This window comes from Perognathus longimembris, chromosome 17, assembly GCF_023159225.1.
Source record: "Perognathus longimembris pacificus isolate PPM17 chromosome 17, ASM2315922v1, whole genome shotgun sequence".
In the NCBI taxonomy this organism is placed as follows: domain Eukaryota; kingdom Metazoa; phylum Chordata; class Mammalia; order Rodentia; family Heteromyidae; genus Perognathus; species Perognathus longimembris.
In genome coordinates this window covers 16,155,159-16,176,644 of record NC_063177.1, presented here as the reverse complement: position 1 = coordinate 16,176,644, position 21,486 = coordinate 16,155,159, and the positions used below count along the sequence as shown (strand labels likewise).

The window sequence follows — 21,486 nt, the reverse complement described above, 5'->3', positions numbered from 1 at the left end:
TTTCACACACACTCCTTTCCTTCTCCCCTCTCCTACCCCCCAGCCTCCAGACTTCCAAAAGCTATTTTCAGTTGTTTGCTTTTGTAGAAGGAAGGAGCTGTGTGATAACAAATGTCGGCATTACTGTGGATTCTTTTAAAAAGAAAAAAGAAAGCCAGCATCCCTTCTCTAGATCTTTCATATTAAATTTTTTTCCATCTTTGAACTTTTAATTAGACCAGAAGACTGTTACTTTAGCCTTTTTTGCCTGAGAACCTCCCTTGAAAGCTGGTATGGGAAAAGCCCCTCCCCTAAGGCTGTCTTCTCCTGCCTCAAATAGTCAACAATTTTTGCTTAGTCAGAGCATGAAAGCATAGAACTGCTTATTGTTCCTGTTTTTATTGTGTGACAGACACTTCGCCATGGAAGGTTAAGAATAAAGAGAGGGCTGGGGATATAGCCTAGTGGCAAGAGTGCCTGCCTCGGATACACGAGGCCCTAGGTTCGATTCCCCAGCACCACATATACAGAAAACGGCCAGAAGCGGCGCTGTGGCTCAAGTGGCAGAGTGCTAGCCTTGAGCGGGAAGAAGCCAGGGACAGTGCTCAGGCCCTGAGTCCAAGGCCCAGGACTGGCCAAAAAAAAAAAAAAAAAAAAAAAAAAAAAAAAAAAAAAAAAAAGAATAAAGAGAAAGACGATAGATGTACAAAGATTCTGCAGGCCTAAAGAAGGGGAATGATTTCAGTGGCCAGAACAAATGTACTAATCAAAGCTAGGCATGGTGGTGCACACCAGTAATCTCAGCACACAAGAGGCTGAACAGAGGATCAAAAGTTCAAGGCTAGCTTGAGAAACGTAGTCTAAAAAATGAAATTTAAAATGGTTGGAGATGTAGGTTAGTGATAAGGTGTGTTTGCCTGGCTGGTGCTGAGTTCAATTCCAGTATTGGAAAAAGAAATTCAATGGCAAACATTTAGGCCTGAGAAACTCAGAAAGGCTTTCTGAGTTTAAAGAATTAAAATATGGTGCTGGGAATATATGGCTTAGTGATAGTATGTTTATAGACAAGCGTGCGTGAAGCCTTCAGTTCAATTCCTTAGTACCACTTAAACAGAAAAAATCCAGAAGTGGTGATGTGACTCAAGTAGAGTGCTAGCCTTGAGCAAAAGAAGCTCAGGGACAGTGCCCAAGCCCTGAGTTCAATCTCTAGGACTGGCAAAAAATAAATTAAAAATTAAAATACCTTTTAAGTATTGGCATGGAGCAATACTCTAGATGTATTATTAAATACTTTTTCTTTAAAGTTATTTGCAGACAGTATATATAGTATGATTTCTATCTTGTTTGTAGAAAAACCTTTCATTGTATATATAAATATCTAACAACATCAAAATGGTGTGGAGTACATACCAAACATTAAAAAGCGGTCACTGTTGTGGGAAAAGGTGAATTTGTTGGTTGACACTGAAGGCTTTATATATTGCTGTCATGTTTTACATTTGTAAAGTAAGGATTTGGATAACAAAAATGCAAATTTAGATAATGGGAGAGAGAATAATTCAATTCCTAAAAATAAAAATTGTATACATTGTCTGGGCATCAGTGGCTCATCCCTGTAATCCTAGCTACTTAGGAGACTGAGACCTGAGGAAATTGGTTTAAAGCCAGCCTAGGCAGGAAAGCCCAGGAGTCTATTATCTCCAACAGGTCAAGCCCTGATTGGGGGGGAGGGGAGGGGAAGAGTACATTTCACACTTTTTTTTTTTTGGCCAGTCCTGGGCCTTGGACTCAGGGCCTGAGCACTGTCCCTGGCTTCTTCCCGCTCAAGGCTAGCACTCTGCCACTTGAGCCACAGCGCCGCTTCTGGCCGTTTTCTGTATATGTGGTGCTGGGGAATCGAACCTAGGGCCTCGTGTATCCGAGGCAGGCACTCTTGCCACTAGGCTATATCCCCAGCCCCACATTTCACACTTTTGAGCAATAAAACTAGAAATGACGAGTTACAAATAAGAAATAAATTATAATAATTTATTAATTTTTTAACTCGAGGCAAAAAAGAAAAGCCAGGTATAGTGACATATATCTGTAGTCAGCTGAGACTTCACCTCAGGGAATAAACAAAGACTAAGAGCATGAGGCTTATTTAGAAATTAAGATGAAAACACTGCATAATGAAATCCATGACAATATAATTAAAGCAGTGTTGAAGTTAATGTGTAGGCTTAGTGCTTTTATTATTTGAAAAATGAAAATAAGCCTTCAGCAGATGTAGGAAAATAGAAAAAGCCAGACATGGTGGCTTACACCTATAGTCCTAACTACTTGTGAGACAAACATTGGGATGATTTTAGTTTAAGGCCATCCTGGGCAAAAACTTCAAGAAACCTTATTTCATCCAATAAAAAGCTGGACATAATGGTAGGTATCTGTTATCCCAGCTACATAAGAAGCAAATAAGAGTATTACAGTCAGGCTGGGAATGTGGCTAGGTGGTAGAGTGCTTGCTTAGCATGCATGAATCCCTGGGTTCAATTCCTCAGTACAATATAAACAGAAAAGGCCAGAAATGGCACTGGGGCTCAAGTAGTAGAGTGCTAGCCTTGAGCAAAAGAAGCTCAAGAACAGTGCCCAAGCCCTGAGTTCAAGCCCCAGGACTGGCAAAAAAAAAAAAAAAAAAGAAAAAACGCAATCCAGCCAGATCAATCCAGCCAGATCAAGCAAAAGCACAAAATGATTTTTTAAAAAGGGGGGGAGTAAAAAAAGGCCAGGACATGGGATAGTGCTTGCCTTGCAAGCACAAAGGCCTGATTTCAGACCCTAGTACCAACAACCAAAAGGAAAATAAGAAAAAAGGGAAAGTTCATAAGTGAAAGAGCTTATCTTTTCAGAAATCAGTGCTAAACTCAGCATTGGTAGTTCACGCCTGTAATCCTAGTTACTCAAGAGGCTGAGATCTAAGGTTCATGGTTCAAAGCCAGCTGGGGCAGTAAAGTTCATGAGGCTCTTATCTCCAATAAACTACCAGAAAGCCAGAAGTAGAGCAATGACTCCAGTGGTAGAGCCACTAGTCTTAGTGAAAAAAGCTCAGGGACAGCCCAGGCCCTGAATTCAAGCCCTAGGACTGGCAAGAAAAATAAATCAATGCTAAAATAGTTCTGTCTGGATATAGATATAGATATATATGGATAGGAAATTTTAAAAGGATAGATACCTTATAAGCAGTTCAAACTTAGCTCATCTCTCATTTTCCTCTTTGTTAGTCTCAAGTTTCAATAAATTAAATTAAGCTTGGTGGTACTCCAGCACTTGGGAGTCTGAGTCAGGATTATGAGTTCTAAGCCAGCCTGTTCCACATAGTAAAACCTTTTTTTTTTTTAATTATATAATGAGTTGCTCTTGATACCACCATCTCCCCTGCTCCTCCCTACATTGTCTCCCACTCAGTACATTGTTTTCTTCTTTCTCTTTGCTTCATTCATCATTTTCTCTTTTGCTGTTATTTTCCCTCAAGTGCAGAGAAATGAGACAGTTATACTATTTTGTTCACTGTCAACAATCCATTCTCATTTTATCATTTTGCTTTTCATTTCAATCTCCACCCATGTTCCATCTCTCCTCCCTTTAGGTGAATGACTAATGTGTTTGATATATGTCCATGAATATACATGTATCTTTAAATAATATATAATGTTGTTTTATGTATGTATCTGTTTTAAATGTATGTAATTGATACTATGTTATAGATCTCATTCTGTTACTTGATCATGTTTCTGTAAATACTTTAATTGTGTTTTTTTAACTGACCTCACACCCTTGGCTACTGGTTCTGGGCCAAAATGGGACAGACAGAATTTCTTACCCCAAATTTTTTGAACTGAAATTGAGAAAGAAAATCCCTCTCCAGTGTGGAAGCCATAAAATGTAAAACAGAAGCTATCAGCAGCCACATGTCCTGCCATATGGAGCCAGCTGGTCTGCAATGAAAAAGATACCGACATGCAAAGAGCTGCAGAGGTGAGGAGCTGAGAGTCCTGGAAGCTATCCAGGTGCTTGTTCCAGTTGTTCCTGAAACTCCTCATTCCATGGTTTGTTCAACTCTTCCTTGGATTCCCTGAGCCAATGAATCTGTACACCCTCTTTTACCTAAACTAGTTCAAATTGGATTATTCTCTCTTGCAACCCAGGCCTAACTTATTTCAGCCTCTAAAATACATCTATTGTGTGTGTATATGTGTGTGTGATAAAAGTACACATAAAATTTACCAATTTAACCATTTTAAGTGTATGATTCTTTAAATACATTAAATACACATCTACTAAACAACTCCCCATTCCTCTAACCCACACGTCCCCTACCAACTATTCTTCCATGAACTTGACTCCTCTACCTAGAGGTAGATAAATAGAATAAATAGAATCAAGCAGTTATGTGTCCTTTGGTGATTGGCTTTATTTATCATAGTATACTCAACATTCATCCCTGTTAGACCATGTGTCAGCATTTCATACTTTAAATGAATGTTTACTCTATTGCATATATACCACTTCATAGTCATTCTTTTGTTCATGGACACCTGGGTTGTTTCTTCCCTGATAGACAGTATGAATAATGCAGCTGTGTGTATATTGAGACCCTACTCTTTTGGGTTCATTTGAGTCTACCTCCAAGAGTGAAACTGCTGGGTCATATGATAGTTCTATGATTTTTTTGAGAAGCAAGTATAGTATTTGCCTAGCAGCTCTACCATTTTACACCTTCACGGAAAATACATAAGGGTTCTCATTTGTCATTATCTTTTCAACTTACTATTTTCTGGGTAGGTTTTTGTTGTTGTTGTTGTAACCATCTCATGGTATAAGGTGTTGTTATTTTGATTTGCATTTCCATAATTTTGTGTATCTTCTCTGGAAAACTTCCAAATTCTTACCCGTTTCTAAAATTAGGTTTCTGTTTCCAAGATAAATTATTTTTAATTTGCTTTTGCCATCTAAGCACCTTTTATCCTCATGTTAAGAACCAAATACTTTACTTATTTCCTTAACTAGACTCCTTGATTTCATTAGTTGCCTTCCCTTTTGTTCACCATAATGTAACCAGAATGATTTTTCTAAAAATATAAATTCTAAGTTAGGCTTGATGACACACACCTGTAATCCCAGGCTAAGGATGAAGGCAGGAAGATCAAAAGGGCTGGGAGTATGACCTAATGGTAGAGTGCGTGCCTCCAATACATGAAGCCCTGGGTTTGATTCCTCAGCACCACATATATAGAAAGAAAAGAAAAAAAGGGCTGGGAAGGTGGCTTAATGGTAGAGTGCTTGCTTTGCAAGCATGAAGCCCTGGGTTCAATTCCTCAGCACCACATAAACAGAAAAAGCCAGAAGTGGTGCTATGGCTCAAGAGATAGAGTGCTAGTCTTGAGCAAATTGAAGCCAGGGACAGTGCTTAGGCCCCTAGTCCCCAAGCCCCAGGACAGGCAAAAAAAAAAAAAAGCCAGAAGTGGTCCTGTGGCTCAAGTGGTAGAGTGATAGCCATGAGCAAAAAGAAGTCAAGTACAGTGTTCAGACTCTGAGTTCAAGACCCAGTATTGGCACACAAAAAAAGTTCAAAGCCAGGGGCAGGAAATGTAGCTTAGTGGTAGAGTGCATGAAGCCCTGGGTTTAATTCCTCAAAACTACATAAACAGAAAAGGCAAGAAGTGGGGCTGGGAATATGGCCTAGTGGCAAGAGTGCTTGCCTCGTATACATGAGGCCCTGGGTTCAATTCCCCAGCACCACATATACAGAAAATGGCCAGAAGTGGCGCTGTGGCTCAGGTGGCAGAGTGCTAGCCTTGAGCAAAAAGAAGCCAGGGACAGTGCTCAGGCCCTGAGTTCACGGCCTAGGACTGGCAAAAAAAAAAAAAAGAAAAGAAAAGGCAAGAGGTGGTGCTATGGCTCAAGTGGTAGAGTGCCATCCTTGAGCAAAAAGAAGCCAGAGACAGTACTCAGGCTCTGCGTTCAAGCCCCAGGACTGGCAAAAAAAAAGTTCAAAGCCAGCCTCAGCTACATAATAATATATTCCTGCTGTGCCACACAGAAAAAAATCCACACACATATTTATGTACATATATACATGGAGTTGTACACAAACTATTCTGATACCATCTGCTCAAAATTGAGTATCTATTCTATCATTTTTAAATCTGTAGGACTGGAGGCTTAGCTTAGAGTGCCTTCCTAGGAATATGATGTCCTGAGTTCTCACCTCACTAACTACCCTCCCCCAAATAACGGAGTTGGGGCTTGGTTCTACAAATTAAATTCCCAATGTTGGCAGATATAAAAATCTTTTCCAGGTATGGCTTATAAGCACAGTACTAAGAAGACAGAAGTAGGAAGAATGAAAGTTCAAGGCCAACTTGGCCTACATAGCAACACCCTGTTGTTGTTTTTTATTTTTGGTCTTAGCATATTAGGCCCAAAATGGCTTTACCTACAGTATTGTGTTCCTCTTTTTCAGGGGAAACACTTGAATGAGTGTTAAATGGGCTGTATTATTATTATTCAGTATTCTCTGCTGCAAATTTCCTTTACTTGTTTAGGTTTTTTTTGGGGGGGTTGTTTAGTTTTGTTGTTTTTTGTTTTTGTGTTTGTTTGTTTTTGCCAGTCCTGGGGCTTGAACTCAGCGCCTGAGCACTGTCCCTGGCTTCTTTTTGCTCAAGGCTAGCACTCTACCACTTGAGCCACAGCACCACACCACTTCTGGCTTTTTCTATATATGTGGTACTGAGGAATGGAGCCCAGGGCTTCATGTATGCGAGGCAAGCACTTTACCACTAGGCCATATTCCCAGCCCCTCCTTTACTTTTTGTGTGTGTGTGCACCAGTCCGGGGGCTTGAATCCTAGGCCTCTTGCTCTGTTTCGTTCAATGGTGACACACTATCATTTGAGCCCAACTTCCACTTGCAGCTTTTGCTGGCTAATTAGAGACAAGAGTCTGTCAAATTTGCCCAGAATAGCTTCAAACTTCAATCCTCAGATCTCAGCCTCATGAGTAACTAAAATTATAAGCATAAACTTCCAGTGCCTCCCCCGACTTTTTTTTTTTTTTTTTTGCCAGTCCTGGGCCATGGACTCAGGGCCTGAGCACTGTCCCTGGCTTCTTTTTGCTCAAGGCTAGTAGCACTCTGCCATTTGAGCCACAGTGCCACTCCTAGCCATTTTCTATATATGTGGTGCTTAAGAATCGAACCCAGTGCTTCACTCTTGCCACTAGGCCATATTCCCGGCCCTATTATTATTATTATGTGGTTGTACAAAGGGGAATTCAACATCCATTCTTCCATTTTTTGTGTTTGTTTTTGTTTTTTGCTGCTCCTGGGATTTGAGCTCAGGGCCTAGACACTGTGCCTGAGCCTCTTTGTGCCCCACCACTTCAGATACAGCACCACTTCTGGCTTTTTTCTGAGTGATTTATTGGAGATAAATGAGGCTCACCAACATTTCTACCCTGACTGGCTTTGGACTGCTATCCTCAGATCTCAGCCTCCTGAGTAGGTAGGATTACAGGTGTGAGCCTGTAATGGAGCTACATCCACTCACTTTTTCTTTTCTTTTTGCCATTCCTGGGGCTTAAACTCAGGGCCCAGGCTCTGTCCCTGAGCTTCTCTCTTCTCAAGGCCAGTGTTCTTCCGCTTGAGCCACAGTGCTACTTCCGGCCTTTTCTGTTCTTGTGGTACTGAGGAATCGAACCCAGGGCTTCATGCATGCCAGGCAAGCACTGTCTACCACTAACCCATATTCCCAACCCATCCATTCACTTTTAAAACAGTATTTTACATGCTTTGTTTTGTTTTGTTTTGTTTTTTTGCCAGTCCTGGGCCTTGGACTCAGGGCCTGAGCACTGTCCCTGGCTTCTCTTTGCTCAAGGCTAGCACTCTGCCACTTGAGCCACAGCGCCACTTCTGGCCATTTTCTATATATGTGGTGCTGGGGAATCGAACCCAGGGCTTCATGTATATGAGTCAGGCACTCTTGCCACTAGGCCGTATTCCCAGCCAGTATTTTACATGCTTAAAGGAAATTCCTTTTCTACTTTTAAGAAAACCATACATTTTCAGAAGTGGAGCTGTGGCTATAAGTGGTAGAGTGCTAGCCTTGAGCAAAAAGAGCTCAGTGATAGCATACAAGCTCTGAGTTCAACCCCTACAACTGACAAAAAAAAAATGTTTTCATAGATCTACAACTAGGTCTTCATATCCAAGTATATACCACCACCTAAAAAGATACTATTTTTTCTATACAGTAGAACCTAGTAGTATCAACATAGTCCTAGCATTTTTTAAGTTTAATGAGAAAATTTATTTTAAAATATTCAGAAGGGGCTGGGAATATGACCTAGTGGCAAGAGTGCTTGCCTCGTATACATGAAGCCCTGGGTTCAATTCCTAGGCACCACATATATAGAAAATGGCCAGAAGTGGCGCTGTGGCTCAAGTGGCAGAGTGCTAGCCTTGAGCAAAAAGAAGCCAGGGACAGTGCTCAGGCCCTGAGTCCAAAGCCCAGGACTGGCAAAAGAAATGTGTGTGTGTGTGTGTGTGTGTGTGTGTGTGTGTGTGTGTGTGTGTATTCAGAAGGGGGCTGGAAATATGGCTTAGAGGTAGAGTGCTTGCCTGGCATGCATGAAGCCCTGGGTCCAATTTCTCAGCCCCACATAAACAGAAAAAGCCAGAAGTGGTGCTGTGGCTCAAGTGATAGAGTGCTAGCCTTGAGCAGAAAGAAGCCAGGGGACAGTGCTCAGGCCCTGAGCCCAAGCTCCAGGACTGGCCAAATTAAAAAAAAAAAAGTGTGTGTGTGTGTGTGTGTGTGTATTCAGAAGGTACTCAATATTTTTGACTGAAATAATAAATTAATACACCAGATATAGAGGCTATTTTGCAATGTAAATATGTACAACTTTATACTAGTTTTAAATTGTTCAAATAGAAATTATGAAAAGCATAAGGTGGCAAATTCACAGAAACCAATAAGATCACTGAAAAAGTTTCCAGATGTTTATAAAGCAAAGACAAATTATTTGCAGATAATAAGATTATTTTCTTTAAAGGGTAAGGAAGGGCTGGGGATATGGCCTAGTGGCAAGAGTGCTTGCCTAGTATACATGAGGCCCTGGGTTCAATTCCCCAGCACCACATATACAGAAATTGGCCAGAAGTGGCACTGTGGCTCAAGTGCTAGAGTGCTAGCCTTGAGCAAAAAGAAGCCAGGGACAGTGCTCAGGCCCTGTGTCCAAGCCCCAGGACTGGCCAAAAATAAATAAATAAATAAAGGGTAAGGAAGCCAGGCACTGGTGGCTCATGCTTGTAATCCTGCTACTCAGGAGGCTGAGACCTGAAGATCATGGTTCGAAATCAGCCTGGGCAGAAAAGTCCATGATACTCTTACCTCCAGTAAACTACTCAGAATAGGCTGTAAGTGGCACTGTGACTCAAGTGATAAAGCCTTGAGTTAAAGAAGCTAAGGGACAGTGCCCAGGCCCTGCTGAGTTCAAGCCCCAGGACACACACACACTCACACACACACACACACACACACACACACACACACAAAATAAAAAGGGTGAGGTGAGGTCCACAGTCCAGTCCCTAGTGCTACAAAAAATAAAAGAAATAAAAGGTCAGGAGAACTATGCTTTCATTCATTTGAGCTATAGTTACTGGTTCAGATATCTATCAGTAGATGACCCAAGATAGTTCAATTAAAAATCACTATAAATGGAAAACAGTAATAGGAGTTCACAGCTGCCAGAGCTACATAGCAAGACCCTGTCTCAAAAACAAACAAACAAACAAAAAACTCCAGGCTGGGGATATGGCCTAGTGGCAAAGAGTGCTTGCCTGGTATACATGAAACCCTGGGTTCGATTCCCCAGCACCACATAAACAGAAAATGGCCAGAAGTGGCGCTGTGGCTCAAGTGGCAGAGTGCTAGCCTTGAGCAAAAAGAAGCCAGGGACAGTGCTCAGGCTCTGAGTTCAAGCCCCAGGACTGGCAAAAAAAAAAAAAAGATACAGGACCCTGAGTTGAAATCCCAGTACTGATACAAAGACTGAAAACAAAAAGAAGAGGTAGGCTATATCCTGAGCTCCATCTACAGCAGGGAAAAGATATTGAGAATTCTAAAAAGCTTACTAAATTGAAATCATCCATGTTCATGAGAAGGCTAAGTATTTTTTATTTGGGGGGTTTGGGAGAGCTGCTGATACTGGGGCTTGAATTCTGGGCAGGATGAAATTCAGTGTTGCTCAATGTCAATTATTTTAATGTATACATTTTACAGGGAGAGGGCTGGGAATGTGGCTTAGCAGTAGAGTGCTTGCTTTGCATGCATGAAGCCCTGGGTTCGATTCCTCAGTACCATATACACAGAAAAAGCCAGAAGTGGTGCTGTGGCCCAAGTGATAGAGTGCTAGGTTCGAGCAAAAAAGCTCAGGGACAGTGCCTAGGCCCTGAGTTCAAGCCCCGAGACTGGCACCAAAAAAATAAAGAGTCTCACATTTTACAGTGAGTTTTGCTAAAAGAATTCACATGAAAGAATTAATCTGTGAGAGAAGCCAACAAAAATTTCAGAGAAGTCAAGAATTTTGTGTGTGTACATGTACGTGTGTGTACTTGCATACCAGCACAGGGGCTTGAACTCAGAATCTCAATATCTTCCTTGGTTTTATTGCATGCTGCTGGTGCTCTACCACTTGAGCCATTCCTCTACTTTCAGCTTTTTGCTGGTTTTGCTGGCTAGCTTCGAATTGTGATTCTCTGTCTGATCTCAGCCTCCTAAGTAGCTAAGATTACAAGTGTGAGCCACCAGTGGCTGGATTAGTGGTTTTGAAAAAGGATCTCACTATGTAGTCAAGGTTGGCCCTGGATTCGAGCAGTCTCCCTCCCCTGCCAAGTGCTAAGATTACAGGCATGAACCACCACATCTAGCTGTTAATTAAAAAATAAAACTGAGGCCAGGCACAATAGTGCATACCTATAGCTCCAGCACCTGGGAGACTGGGGTACCACTTCCAGATCTCAGGATAGAACAGGAAGATCCTCTTGAGCTCAGGAGTTTTGAAATCAGCCTGGACACAATGAGACTGTCTTACACACACACACACACACACACACACACACACACACACACACACAGTAGTAGGTGAATTATAGCAGATTTTGAACCCAGTTCATCTAAGCAGCTACATAATAACAAAAAATGTAGACCAGTGGCAATGCCATGACATGAATGGTGTAAGTGGAAGAGTGGGCTTTAGCTTCCAAAAACATCAGAAAACTTACTTCAAGCCAAGCCCTCCGGTATACAGAAATTTTGGCATTTTAGTATGGAAACAGTTCCACATAGGTCTATTCTCCTGTGTTATGTTTCTCAATAAACAGACTGTCTCAGACTTGACCCTATTCTTATTCCTGGGTTTCAGAACCATGTGTGCTCAATACTGCATCTCCTTTGATGATGTTGAAAAAGCTCATATCAACATTCAAGATTATATCCACCTCACACCAGTGCTAACAAGCTCAATTTTGAATCAAGTAGCAGGGAGAAATCTTTTCTTCAAATGTGAACTCTTCCAGAAAACTGGATCATTTAAGGTAAAGATCATTCTTGTTAGTGTATCGTGTATGTTTCCAAACTCCTTCAACACATAAATGTATTTGATTCTCCTGACCACTCAATATGATAGGTAAATTAATACGTTTTTTTTTTTTTTTTTGGCCGTCCTGGGCCTTGGACTCAGGGCCTGAGCACTGTCCCTGGCTTCTTCCAGCTCAAGGCTAGCACTCTGCCACGTGAGCCACAGCGCCGTTTCTGGCCGTTTTTTCTGTATATGTGGAGCTGAGGAATCGAACCTAGGGCCTCGTGTATCCGAGGCAGGCACTCTTGCCACTAGGCTATATCCCCAGCCCCTATTAATACGTTTTTGCAGGTGGACAGAAAAGGTTGAAGCAATTTTTTTCTAGTCCTGTTTACCTAGTGTCATAGTGTTGATAAGCCACTTGTTTTGTGCTGGTCATAGGGGTGGAACACAGGGCCTGAGTGCTTTCTCTGACCTTTTGTGCTCAAGGGTAGCACTTTACCACTTGAGCCACAGCTCCATTTCTTGACTTTTGGGTGGTTAGAGATAAAAGTCTTACAGAGGGCTGGGAATATGGCCTAGTGGCAAAAGTGCTTGCCTCATATACATGAAGCCCTGGGTTCGATTCCTCAGCACCACATATATAGAAAAGGCCAGAAGTGTTGCTGTGGCTCAAGTGGCAGAGTGCTAGCCTTGAGCAAAAAGCATCCAGGGACAGTGCTCAGGCCCTGAGTTCAAGCTCCAAGACTGGCAAAAAAACAAAAAGTCTTACAGAGTTTCTTGTTTTACTTTGCTTTATTTATGCCAGTGCTGGGGCTTGAACTCAGGGCCTAAGCACTGTCCCTGGCTTCTTTTTGCTCAAGGCTAGCATTCTACCACTTGAGCCACAGTGCCCCTTCTGGCTTTTTCTATATATATGGAGCCGAGGAGTCGAAGCCAGGGCTTCATGTACATGTGGCAAGCACTCTATCTACTACTAGGCCATATTCCCAGCCCTTACATACTTTCTTGACCCAGATAACTTTGAATTGCAATCCTTATTGCTCAGGCTCCTAGAAACTAGAATTATAGGCACGGGCTGCCACAACCCAGCTGATAAAGCCACTTTTTCATGATCTAAAAATTACCCTGTAGCCAGGCACTGATGACTCACACTTGTAATCTTAGCTACTCAGGAGGCTGAGAGCTGAGGATCAAGGTTGGAATCCAGTCCAGAGGGAAAGTCTGTGAGACTCTTATATCTAATGAACTATTCAGAAAAAGACAGAAGTAGTGCCGTGGCTCAAATGGTAGAGCACTAGCCTGAGTAAAAGAAGTTCAGGAACAGAGGCGAGGCCTAGAGTTTAAGCACTAGGACCAGCAATAAAAAATAAAAAAATTAGGGGCTGGGAATGTGGCTTAGTGGCTTAACCCTCAGTACCACATAAACAGAAAAAGCAGGAAGTGGCACTGTGGCTCAAGTAGTAGAGAGCAAAAGAAGCTCAGGGACAGTGACCAGGCCCTGATTTTTTTTTTTTTTTTTTTTTTTTTTTTTGGCCAGTCCTGGGCCTTGGACTCAGGGCCCAAGCACTGTCCCTGGCTTCTTCCCGCTCAAGGCTAGCACTCTGCCACTTGAGCCACAGCGCCGCTTCTGGCTGTTTTCTGTATATGTGGTGCTGGGGAATCGAACCTAGGGCCTCGTGTATCCGAGGCAGGCACTCTTGCCACTAGGCTATATCCCCAGCCCCCCAGGCTCTGATTTAAAGCCCCAGGACTGGAAAAAAAAATCCTTATAATTAGGGATATATATATATATATATATTCCAAGTAATAAATAAAATCAATAATATATTCAAATAAAATAATATATAAAATATATAGTATGCATATATAATCTATACTGTCTGCAATAATTTATTAATATATAATAATTATTGTTCAAACTAGGACCTATTTGAGAAACAAATTTCCAGTGATTAAACCAAGACAATAAGCTGTGCTTCAAGGCATACTCCTGTGTACATTTCCAGCTACTCTGGAGTCTGGGTGGAAGACTTTAAGCCCAGGAGTTCAACACCAGTCTGGGCAACATAGACTCCACTGCCATTTAAAATGAAAAGAAAATAGAAATCAACTTAGACTGTAGAGATGTGATCACCCTGTATAGGACTTTAAACATCTCATTTTGTGTCAATTTACTATATATATTAATACCTTTTAAATAAAAATATCTAGGCTGAGAACCATGCCTGATGTCTGTAATCCTAGCTACTCTAGAGGCATAAAGAGGATTAAAGTTCCAGGAAAACAGAGCAAAAAGGAAGGTTGATGCCTGATATCACCTCAGGCAAAAATTTGACCTGAAAAATAACTGAAGCAAAAAAAGGGCTTGGGTTAAGGCTCAAATGGAAAAGCACCTATTTAGTAAGCATGAGACATTGAGCTCAAACTCTAATACCGCCTACATTTATAAACAACCAAATTAGTTGAACATTCATATATATAATCTTTCTCTAGCTGAGATTGTTGCTCAAGAGGTAGAAACATGGGGAATGTGGCTTAGTGGTAGAGGGCCTGCCTAGCATACATGAAGCCCTGGGTTCAATTCTTCAGCACCACATAAACAGAAAAGATAGGAAGTGGCTCAAGTGGTAGAGTGCTAGCCTTGAGCAAAAGGAAGCTCAGAGCCACTGCTCAGGCCCCAAGTTCAAGCCCCAGGACTGGCCCAAAAAAAAAGAGGTAGAAACATGTTAAGAGTGTTTAAGGAGCTGGGTTCAATTCCCAATAGCAGGGGGAAAAATCTTTTTAAAAGGACTCTAACTTCCTTTTTACCTCACATACACTTTTTTTTTTTTGCTTGACCTGAGGCTCGAACTCATGGCCTGGGCCCTGTCCCTGACCTCTTTTGTTCAAGGCTAGTGGTCTGCCACCTTGAGCCACACCCCCTACTTCCAGTTTTTGTTTTTTTTTTTTTTTTGGCCAGTCCTGGGCCTTGGACTCAGGGCCTGAGCACTGTCCCTGGCTTCTTCCCGCTCAAGGCTAGCACTCTGCCACTTGAGCCACAGCGCCGCTTCTGGCCGTTTTCTGTATATGTGGTGCTGGGGAATCGAACCTAGGGCCTCGTGTATCCGAGGCAGGCACTCTTGCCACTAGGCTATATCTCCAGCCCCACTTCCAGTTTTTTGAGTGGTTAATTAGAGATAAAAGTCTCAGAGAGTTTCCTGCCAAGTATGGCTTCAAACCGTGATCCTCAGATTTCAGACTCCTGAGTAGCTAGGATTACAGTAAGTAGTTAGGATTACAGATGGGCGCTCAGCTAAGTTTTTTGGTTTTTGTCAATCATGGGGATTGAACTCAGGGACTGGGCACTGTCCCTAAGCATTTTTGCTCAAGGCTGTATTTCTCTGCTACTTGAGCCTCAGTACCACTTTCAGTTTTCTGGGAATTAATTGGGTATCACTCTCACAGACTTTCCTTCCTGGGGCTGGCTGTGAATCTCGATCCTCAGATCTAAGCCTCCTAAGTAGCTAGGATTACAGGCGTGAGCACCCAGCTAAGGTTTTTGTAGTTCTCCTTGGTTGTGGTGGTGGTTTGCGTGTGCACGTGTGACAGTAGTAGGACTTGAACTTGAGGCTTTGCTCTCCCTGGGCTCTTTCACTCAGTTCTGGCACTCCACCACTTGAGCTACATCTCCAGTTCCTGCATTTTTTAAAAAAATTGTTATTATAGGGCTGGGAATATGGCCTAGTGGCAAGAGCGCTTGCCTCCTACACATGAAGCTCTCTGTTCGCTTCCCCAGCACCACATATATGGAAAACGGCCAGAAGTGGCGCTGTGGCTCAGGTGGCAGAGTGCTAGCCTTGAGCGGGAAGAAGCCAGGGACAGCGCTCAGGCCCTGAGTCCAAGGCCCAGGACTGGCCAAAAAAAAAAAAAAAAAATTTGTTATTATAAAGGTGATATACAGAACCAGGCACTGGTGGCTCACGCCTGTAATCCTAGCTACTCAGGAGGTTGAGATCTGAGGATCTTGGTTCAAAGCCAGTCTGGACAGGAAAGTCCATGAGACTCTTATCTCCAATTAACCACCAGAAAACCAGAAGTGGCACTGTGGCTCAAGTGGTAAAATGCTCGCCTTGAAGGCTGGGCGTATGGCCTAGTGGCAAGAGTACTTGCCTCCTACACATGAAGCTCTCAGTTCGATTCCCCAGCACCACATATATGGAAAACGGCCAGAGGGGGCGCTGTGGCTCAAGTGGCAGAGTGCTAGCCTTGAGCGGGAAGAAGCCAGGGACAGTGCTCAGGCCCTGAGTCCAAGGCCCAGGACTGGCCAAAAAAAAAAAAAAAAAAATGCTAGCCTTGAGCTGAAGAGCTTAGGGACAATGCCCAGACCCAAAATTCAAGCCCCATGACTGACCGCCCCCCCAAAAAAAATTATAAAATAAAATAATAATAAAGGGGCTGGGAATGTGGCCTAGTGGTAGAGTGCTCACCTCCCGTTCCTGAAGCCCTACATTCAATTCCTCAGCACCACATAAAAAGCCTGAAGTGATGCTGTGGCTCAAGTGGCAGAGTGCTAGCCTTGAGGAAAAAGAAGCCAGGGACAGTGCCTAGGCCCTGAGTTCAAGCCCCAAGACTGGCAAAATAATATTAATAATAATAATAATAACAATGACAAAGTAAAGGTGATATATGGAGGGGTTACAGTTACATATGTCTGGTAATTAGTATATTTCTTTTTGGACAACAAGTTGTATTTTCATTTCATTTTCAACCAGTTCCAGCATTGTTTTTCAAGGCAAATAAAATTTACTATATATTAAAAATATCCTTTCAAGGCAAACACTAGTAGCTCACACCTGTAATCCTACTTACTCGGAAGGCTGAGATCTAGGGATCTTGGTGCAAAGCTAGCCTGGGGCAGAGAAGTCTGTGAGACTTAATCTCCAATTAACCAGCAAGTAGCTGGAAGTGGAGGCATGGCTCAAGTGGTAGAACACCAGTCTTCAGAGCAGAGTTCAATGCCCTGATGTTTGTTTTGTTTTTGCCAGAGGAATCAAACCCAGGGCTTCATGCATGCTAGACAAGCCTGAGGGTTTTTTGTTTTTGCCAGTCCTGGGCCTTGAACTCAGGGCCTGAGCACTGTTCTTGGCCTCTTTTTGCCCAGGGCTAGCACTCTACCACTTGAGCCACAGTGCCACTTCTGGCTTTTTCTATATATGTGATGCTGAGGAATTGAACTCAGGGCTTCATGTATACAAGACAAGCATTCTACCACTAGGCCATATTCCCAGCCCCTGAGGTTTTTTTTTTTAATTATTAATTTACCGGGCTGGGGATATGGCCTAGTGGCAAGAGTGCTTGCCTTATATACATGAGGCCCTAGGTTCGATTCCCCAGCACCACATATACAGAAAATGGCCAGAAGGGGCGCTGTGGCTCAAGTAGCAGAGTACTAGCCTTGAGCAAGAAGCCAGGGACAGTGCTCAGGCCCTGAGTCCAAGCCCCAGGACTGGCTTAAAAAAAAAAATTATTAATTTACCTAATTGTTATTATAGAGATATAGAGGGATTACAAATACATGAGTCAGGTAATTGAGTACATTCCCTTTCATATAGTGTCTTCTCTTCTCTCATTCTCTTCCAGTTCCTTATCTCCTATCTATGAGTTGTATAGTTCACTTTTCATCAGTGTCCAGTGGGCTCCACTGGTGCATTTTTTTTTTTTTTTGCCAGTTCTGGGGCTTGAACTCAAGGCCTGGGCACTGTCCCTGGCTTCTTTTTCCTCAAGGCTAGCACTCTACCACTTGAGCCACAGGGCCACTTCCAGCTTTTTCAGTATATGTGTTGCTGAGGAATTGAACCCAGGGCTTCAAGCATGCTAGGCAAGCACTGTACCACCAGGCCCCATTTCCAGCCCCACTGCTGCACTTTTTTCACCCCTTTTCCCTTGAGTTCTGTACCTTCCTCCCAACCCTTCCAAAGATGTACTTTTTTTTTTTTTTTTTTTGCCAGTCCTGGGCCTTGGACTCAGGGTCTGAGCACTATCCCTGGCTTCTTTTTGCTCAAGGCTAGTACTCTGCCACTTGAGCCACAGCGCCACTTCTGGCCATTTTCTGTATATGTGGTACTGGGGAATTGAACCTGGGGCCTCATGTATACGAAGCAAGCACTCTTGCCACTAGGCCATATCCCCAGCCCCCAAAGATGTACTCTTGAATACATAAAGAAGACAAAATCATCAAAAACTAAAAAGGAGTTCTCATTTCCATAACTTGGAGTTTGTTTCAGTATGTGTATGTGTATTATTTTATATAAATATGAAGAAGCTCTTGGGCATTATGCCTTTATTTCTCTCCTAAGAGTATCCTTTCGGCCTCACTGTGTATTTGGGATCCTGTATAATTTGTCATATCACAGTGTATTTTAGAGCTAATTATTCGCATATCAAAGAGAAGATGCACCATTTGTCTCTCTGAGCTTGGCTTACCTCACTTAACATGATTGTTTTAGTTCCACCCATTTCCCTGCAAAATGACATTAATCTTTCTAATGTCTGTATTAAATTCCATTGTGTATAGGTACATTTTTTTGGATCCATTCATCTATTGTGGGGTATCTGGGCTATTTCCATATCTTCACTATAGTGTGGCAATGAACGTGGATGTGGGGATGTCTTTATTATATCCTGGCTTATGATGTTCAGGGTAGATGCCAAGGAGTGGTATGGCTGGGTCATAAGGTCTATGTTGAGTTTGTTGAGGAATCTCCAGACTGCTGTCCAGAGTGGTTCTATTTGTATATTCTCACCAACAGCACAGTAGGGTTCCTCCCTATCCCCATCCCACCAATACACGTTGAAATTCACAATGTTGGCCAGTCTAACTGTGGTGAGATGGAATCTGAGTTGTTTTGATTTGCATTTCCTTTATGAATGCCCTGAGCTTTAAGCTCCTGTTCTGTGTGCATACAGCCTTTCGTCAGAAAGCTACATTGTTGTTGTTCGTCAGAAAGCAGCATTGTTGCTGGCAGGTATTATTACCCAATAACTGGTCGTTCTTTAACTGTAAGTATTTACTCTTTGACCACTCACTAGTCTCAAAGCTTGTATTTTGTTTTGTTTTGTTTTGCCAGTCCTGGGCTTGGACTCAGGGCCTGAGCACTGTCCCTGGCTTCTTTTTGCTCAAGGCCAGCAGTCTACCACCTGAGCCACAGCGCCACTTCTGGCCGTTTTCTGTATATGTAGTGCTGGGAAATCGAACCCAGGGCTTCATGTATACAAGGCGAACACTTTACCACTAGGCCATATTCCCAGCCCAGCTTGTATGTTTTTGAACCCAGGACCTTACTCATGTTAGGCCAGTACTCCACCATAAAAACCACACAGCCACACACCCAACCTGAGCTTTTTGCCCCACATACTCAGCCAGTACTGGAGCTTGAATTCAAGGCCTAAGTGGGTGCTGTTCCTTAACTGTTTTCAATTTTTGCTGGTACTGGGGTGAACTCAAACACATGCTTGCTCAGCTTGTTCACTAGCACTTGAATTTGCCCCTCCAACTGAGCATTTTGCTTACTCATTGGATATAGAGTAGTGAGGACTTTTTTGCACAGGCTCCCTTCAAACTCCAATCTATCTCAGCCTCTTGGGTAGCTAGTATTGTAAGTGTGAACCACCAGCAATCATCTAAAAGATTTTTGTAAAGTAAAAAGTTCATAAAGTGAAAAAGTTACACAGGAGGAGAGGGTGAGACTAAAAGTTGGAGTGCTTTGTATGCTTACAGAAAATAAAAATAAAATGAAGCCTGTTGTGAAATCACTCTTAAGAGGATGTAAATACGTATACAGGAGTGGTAGAGGGATACAGTTGATGGCTACATTGTATGAATGAATAGGGATGTCACAATGAAACCCTTTATATAGATCAGGAGGGAAAAAAAAAACTGGGAGAAAATGAGGGAGAGGATGACAGTGTTCAAAAAGAAATGTACTTATTACCTGATTTACCTAACTGTAACCCATCACCTTTACAATTAAAAAACAAAGAAATCCCTTATACAATCAATGTGTGAATGAGTTACTATTTTTGACTTGTGATCCTAAGATCTCAGCTTCCTGAGTAGCTAGGATTGTGTGTGTGAGCCATGAGTGCCTGGCAGAAAAATACTTTCAAGAACAACAACAACAACAAAAAACAAACACCAAAACACAAAACTTAGTAATAACTTAGCTGTATGGTATTTATGAAGTACAAACTAGTTCATAATATTTCTGACTCATTCTCATTAGCCACTGAAAGCAATTCCTAGTTCTGTAAGCTACACTTGTTAAGTATCCTATATAAATGCATAGTTTTGTTTTTCATTTACCTTTAACACCTCATTTTACTGTTCCTTTTTGCCTCCAGTAGTTTAGTATAACATGCTGTACAGGTCAGTAGCCTGAGAGCAACAGGCATACTGTGTACCCTATTTGCTTCTACAACAACCTTCAGATGTTTTTCTCAGAATACACACTTAGATTTAACATCCTTCTTTTCCAGATTCGTGGTGCCCTTAATGCTATCAGAGTCTTAATTTCATCCACTTTAGAGGGGAAGCCCAAGGCTGTTGTTACTCACAGCAGTGGAAACCATGGTCAGGCCCTCACCTATGCTGCCAATCTGGAAGGTACTTGACTTATTTCTCAGGGTACTGGGTAAGATCATTAGAGGAGTGTGAAGTATCCTGTATCTCATGGACTAGGAATCCTCATGTGATTACAGCAAAATGAACATTAACTATTCATCCTAAACTTGTACTAACTAAAAAATTACTTTTCTCTTCTCAGGTATTCCTGCTTATATTGTGGTTCCCCAAACAGCTCCTAACTGTAAAAAACTGGCAATACAAGCCTATGGAGCCTCTATAGTATATAGTGAACAGAGTGATGAGGTAAGAAAGCTGTGTTCACTATCACCTTAACAACCTCATTTGACCAACTGCTCTTCCTAACTTCATGTCTGTGTTAACCTGCCTAACCTTTTCTCTTAACTTAGATGTACTTACTTAGCCTATTAAAAACATCTTTGCAGGGCTGGGAATGTGGCCTAGTGGCAGAGTGCTTGCCTAGCATGCATGAAGCCGTTTAATTCCTGAGCAACCACATATATAGAAAAAGCTACAAGTGGCACTGTGGCTCAAGTGGTAGAGTGCTAGCCTTGAACAAAAAGCCAGGGACAGTGCTCAGGCCCCAGGACTGCCAAAACAAAAAAATCTTTGCTTTTCCTGGTGGCAGCACTAGGGCTTAAACTCAAGGCCTATTGTTCTTATTAGCTTTTTCACTCAAAGCTGCCACTCTATCATTTGAGCCACCTTTTCTTGCTGGTCACCTCAAGATACAAGTCTCTCAGATTTTTACTAGGCTGGCTTCAAACCTCAATCCTCAGGAGGCTGAGTAGCTAGGATTATAGGCGTGAACCATCAGTTTCCTGCATTTTTCCAGCCATATCTACCCTTATTTTCAGACTTGCATTCAACAGCTTTGCTATTTGGATGTCTTATGAGGCATTTTAGACAATGTCTAGCACCAAACTGCTCTTACTCTCCAGTGACCTGTTTCTAGTCTTTCTCATCTTAAAAAATGGCAGCACTGATAGTTGCTCTGGCAAAAACCTTGGGGGGGGGGGAGGGGAATGACAACCCTTTTATATCCTGCAGCAAATGATCTTTTAAAATTATTTCCATAATCCACTTATTTCTATTCTCAGATCTCAGCCTCCTGAGCCATCAGTACCTGGCCTAAAATTGCATCTTTCATTGGTTGGGCTGGAACGCTTGGCCTTGTATGTACTAAGCAATCATTCTAGCACTGATTTACTTGCCTTGCCAACCACAACTCTTACCTACCTAACTTAATCTCCTACCATTACTCAA

The 21,486-nt window shown here is 42.3% G+C and overlaps 1 protein-coding gene across 4 annotated transcripts in view; it reads left to right on the top strand.

Annotated features, from left to right (window-relative positions):
• The first annotated feature begins 3,158 nt into the window (after positions 1-3,158).
• Positions 3,159-21,486, top strand: part of Srr (serine racemase) — a 25,511-nt gene continuing 7,183 nt past the window's right edge. Inside the window, exons 1-4 of one of the 4 annotated variants that reach the window (XM_048365175.1) lie at positions 3,159-3,993; positions 11,442-11,613; positions 20,115-20,241; positions 20,402-20,505. In XM_048365175.1, the coding sequence (XP_048221132.1) occupies positions 3,959-3,993; positions 11,442-11,613; positions 20,115-20,241; positions 20,402-20,505 (438 nt within the window). In that variant the 5' untranslated portion in view covers positions 3,159-3,958. Of the gene's footprint in view, positions 3,994-11,164; positions 11,614-20,114; positions 20,242-20,401; positions 20,506-21,486 lie in introns of those variants that run through there. The other 3 variants (XM_048365176.1, XM_048365177.1, XM_048365174.1) reach the window with 3 other exon arrangements.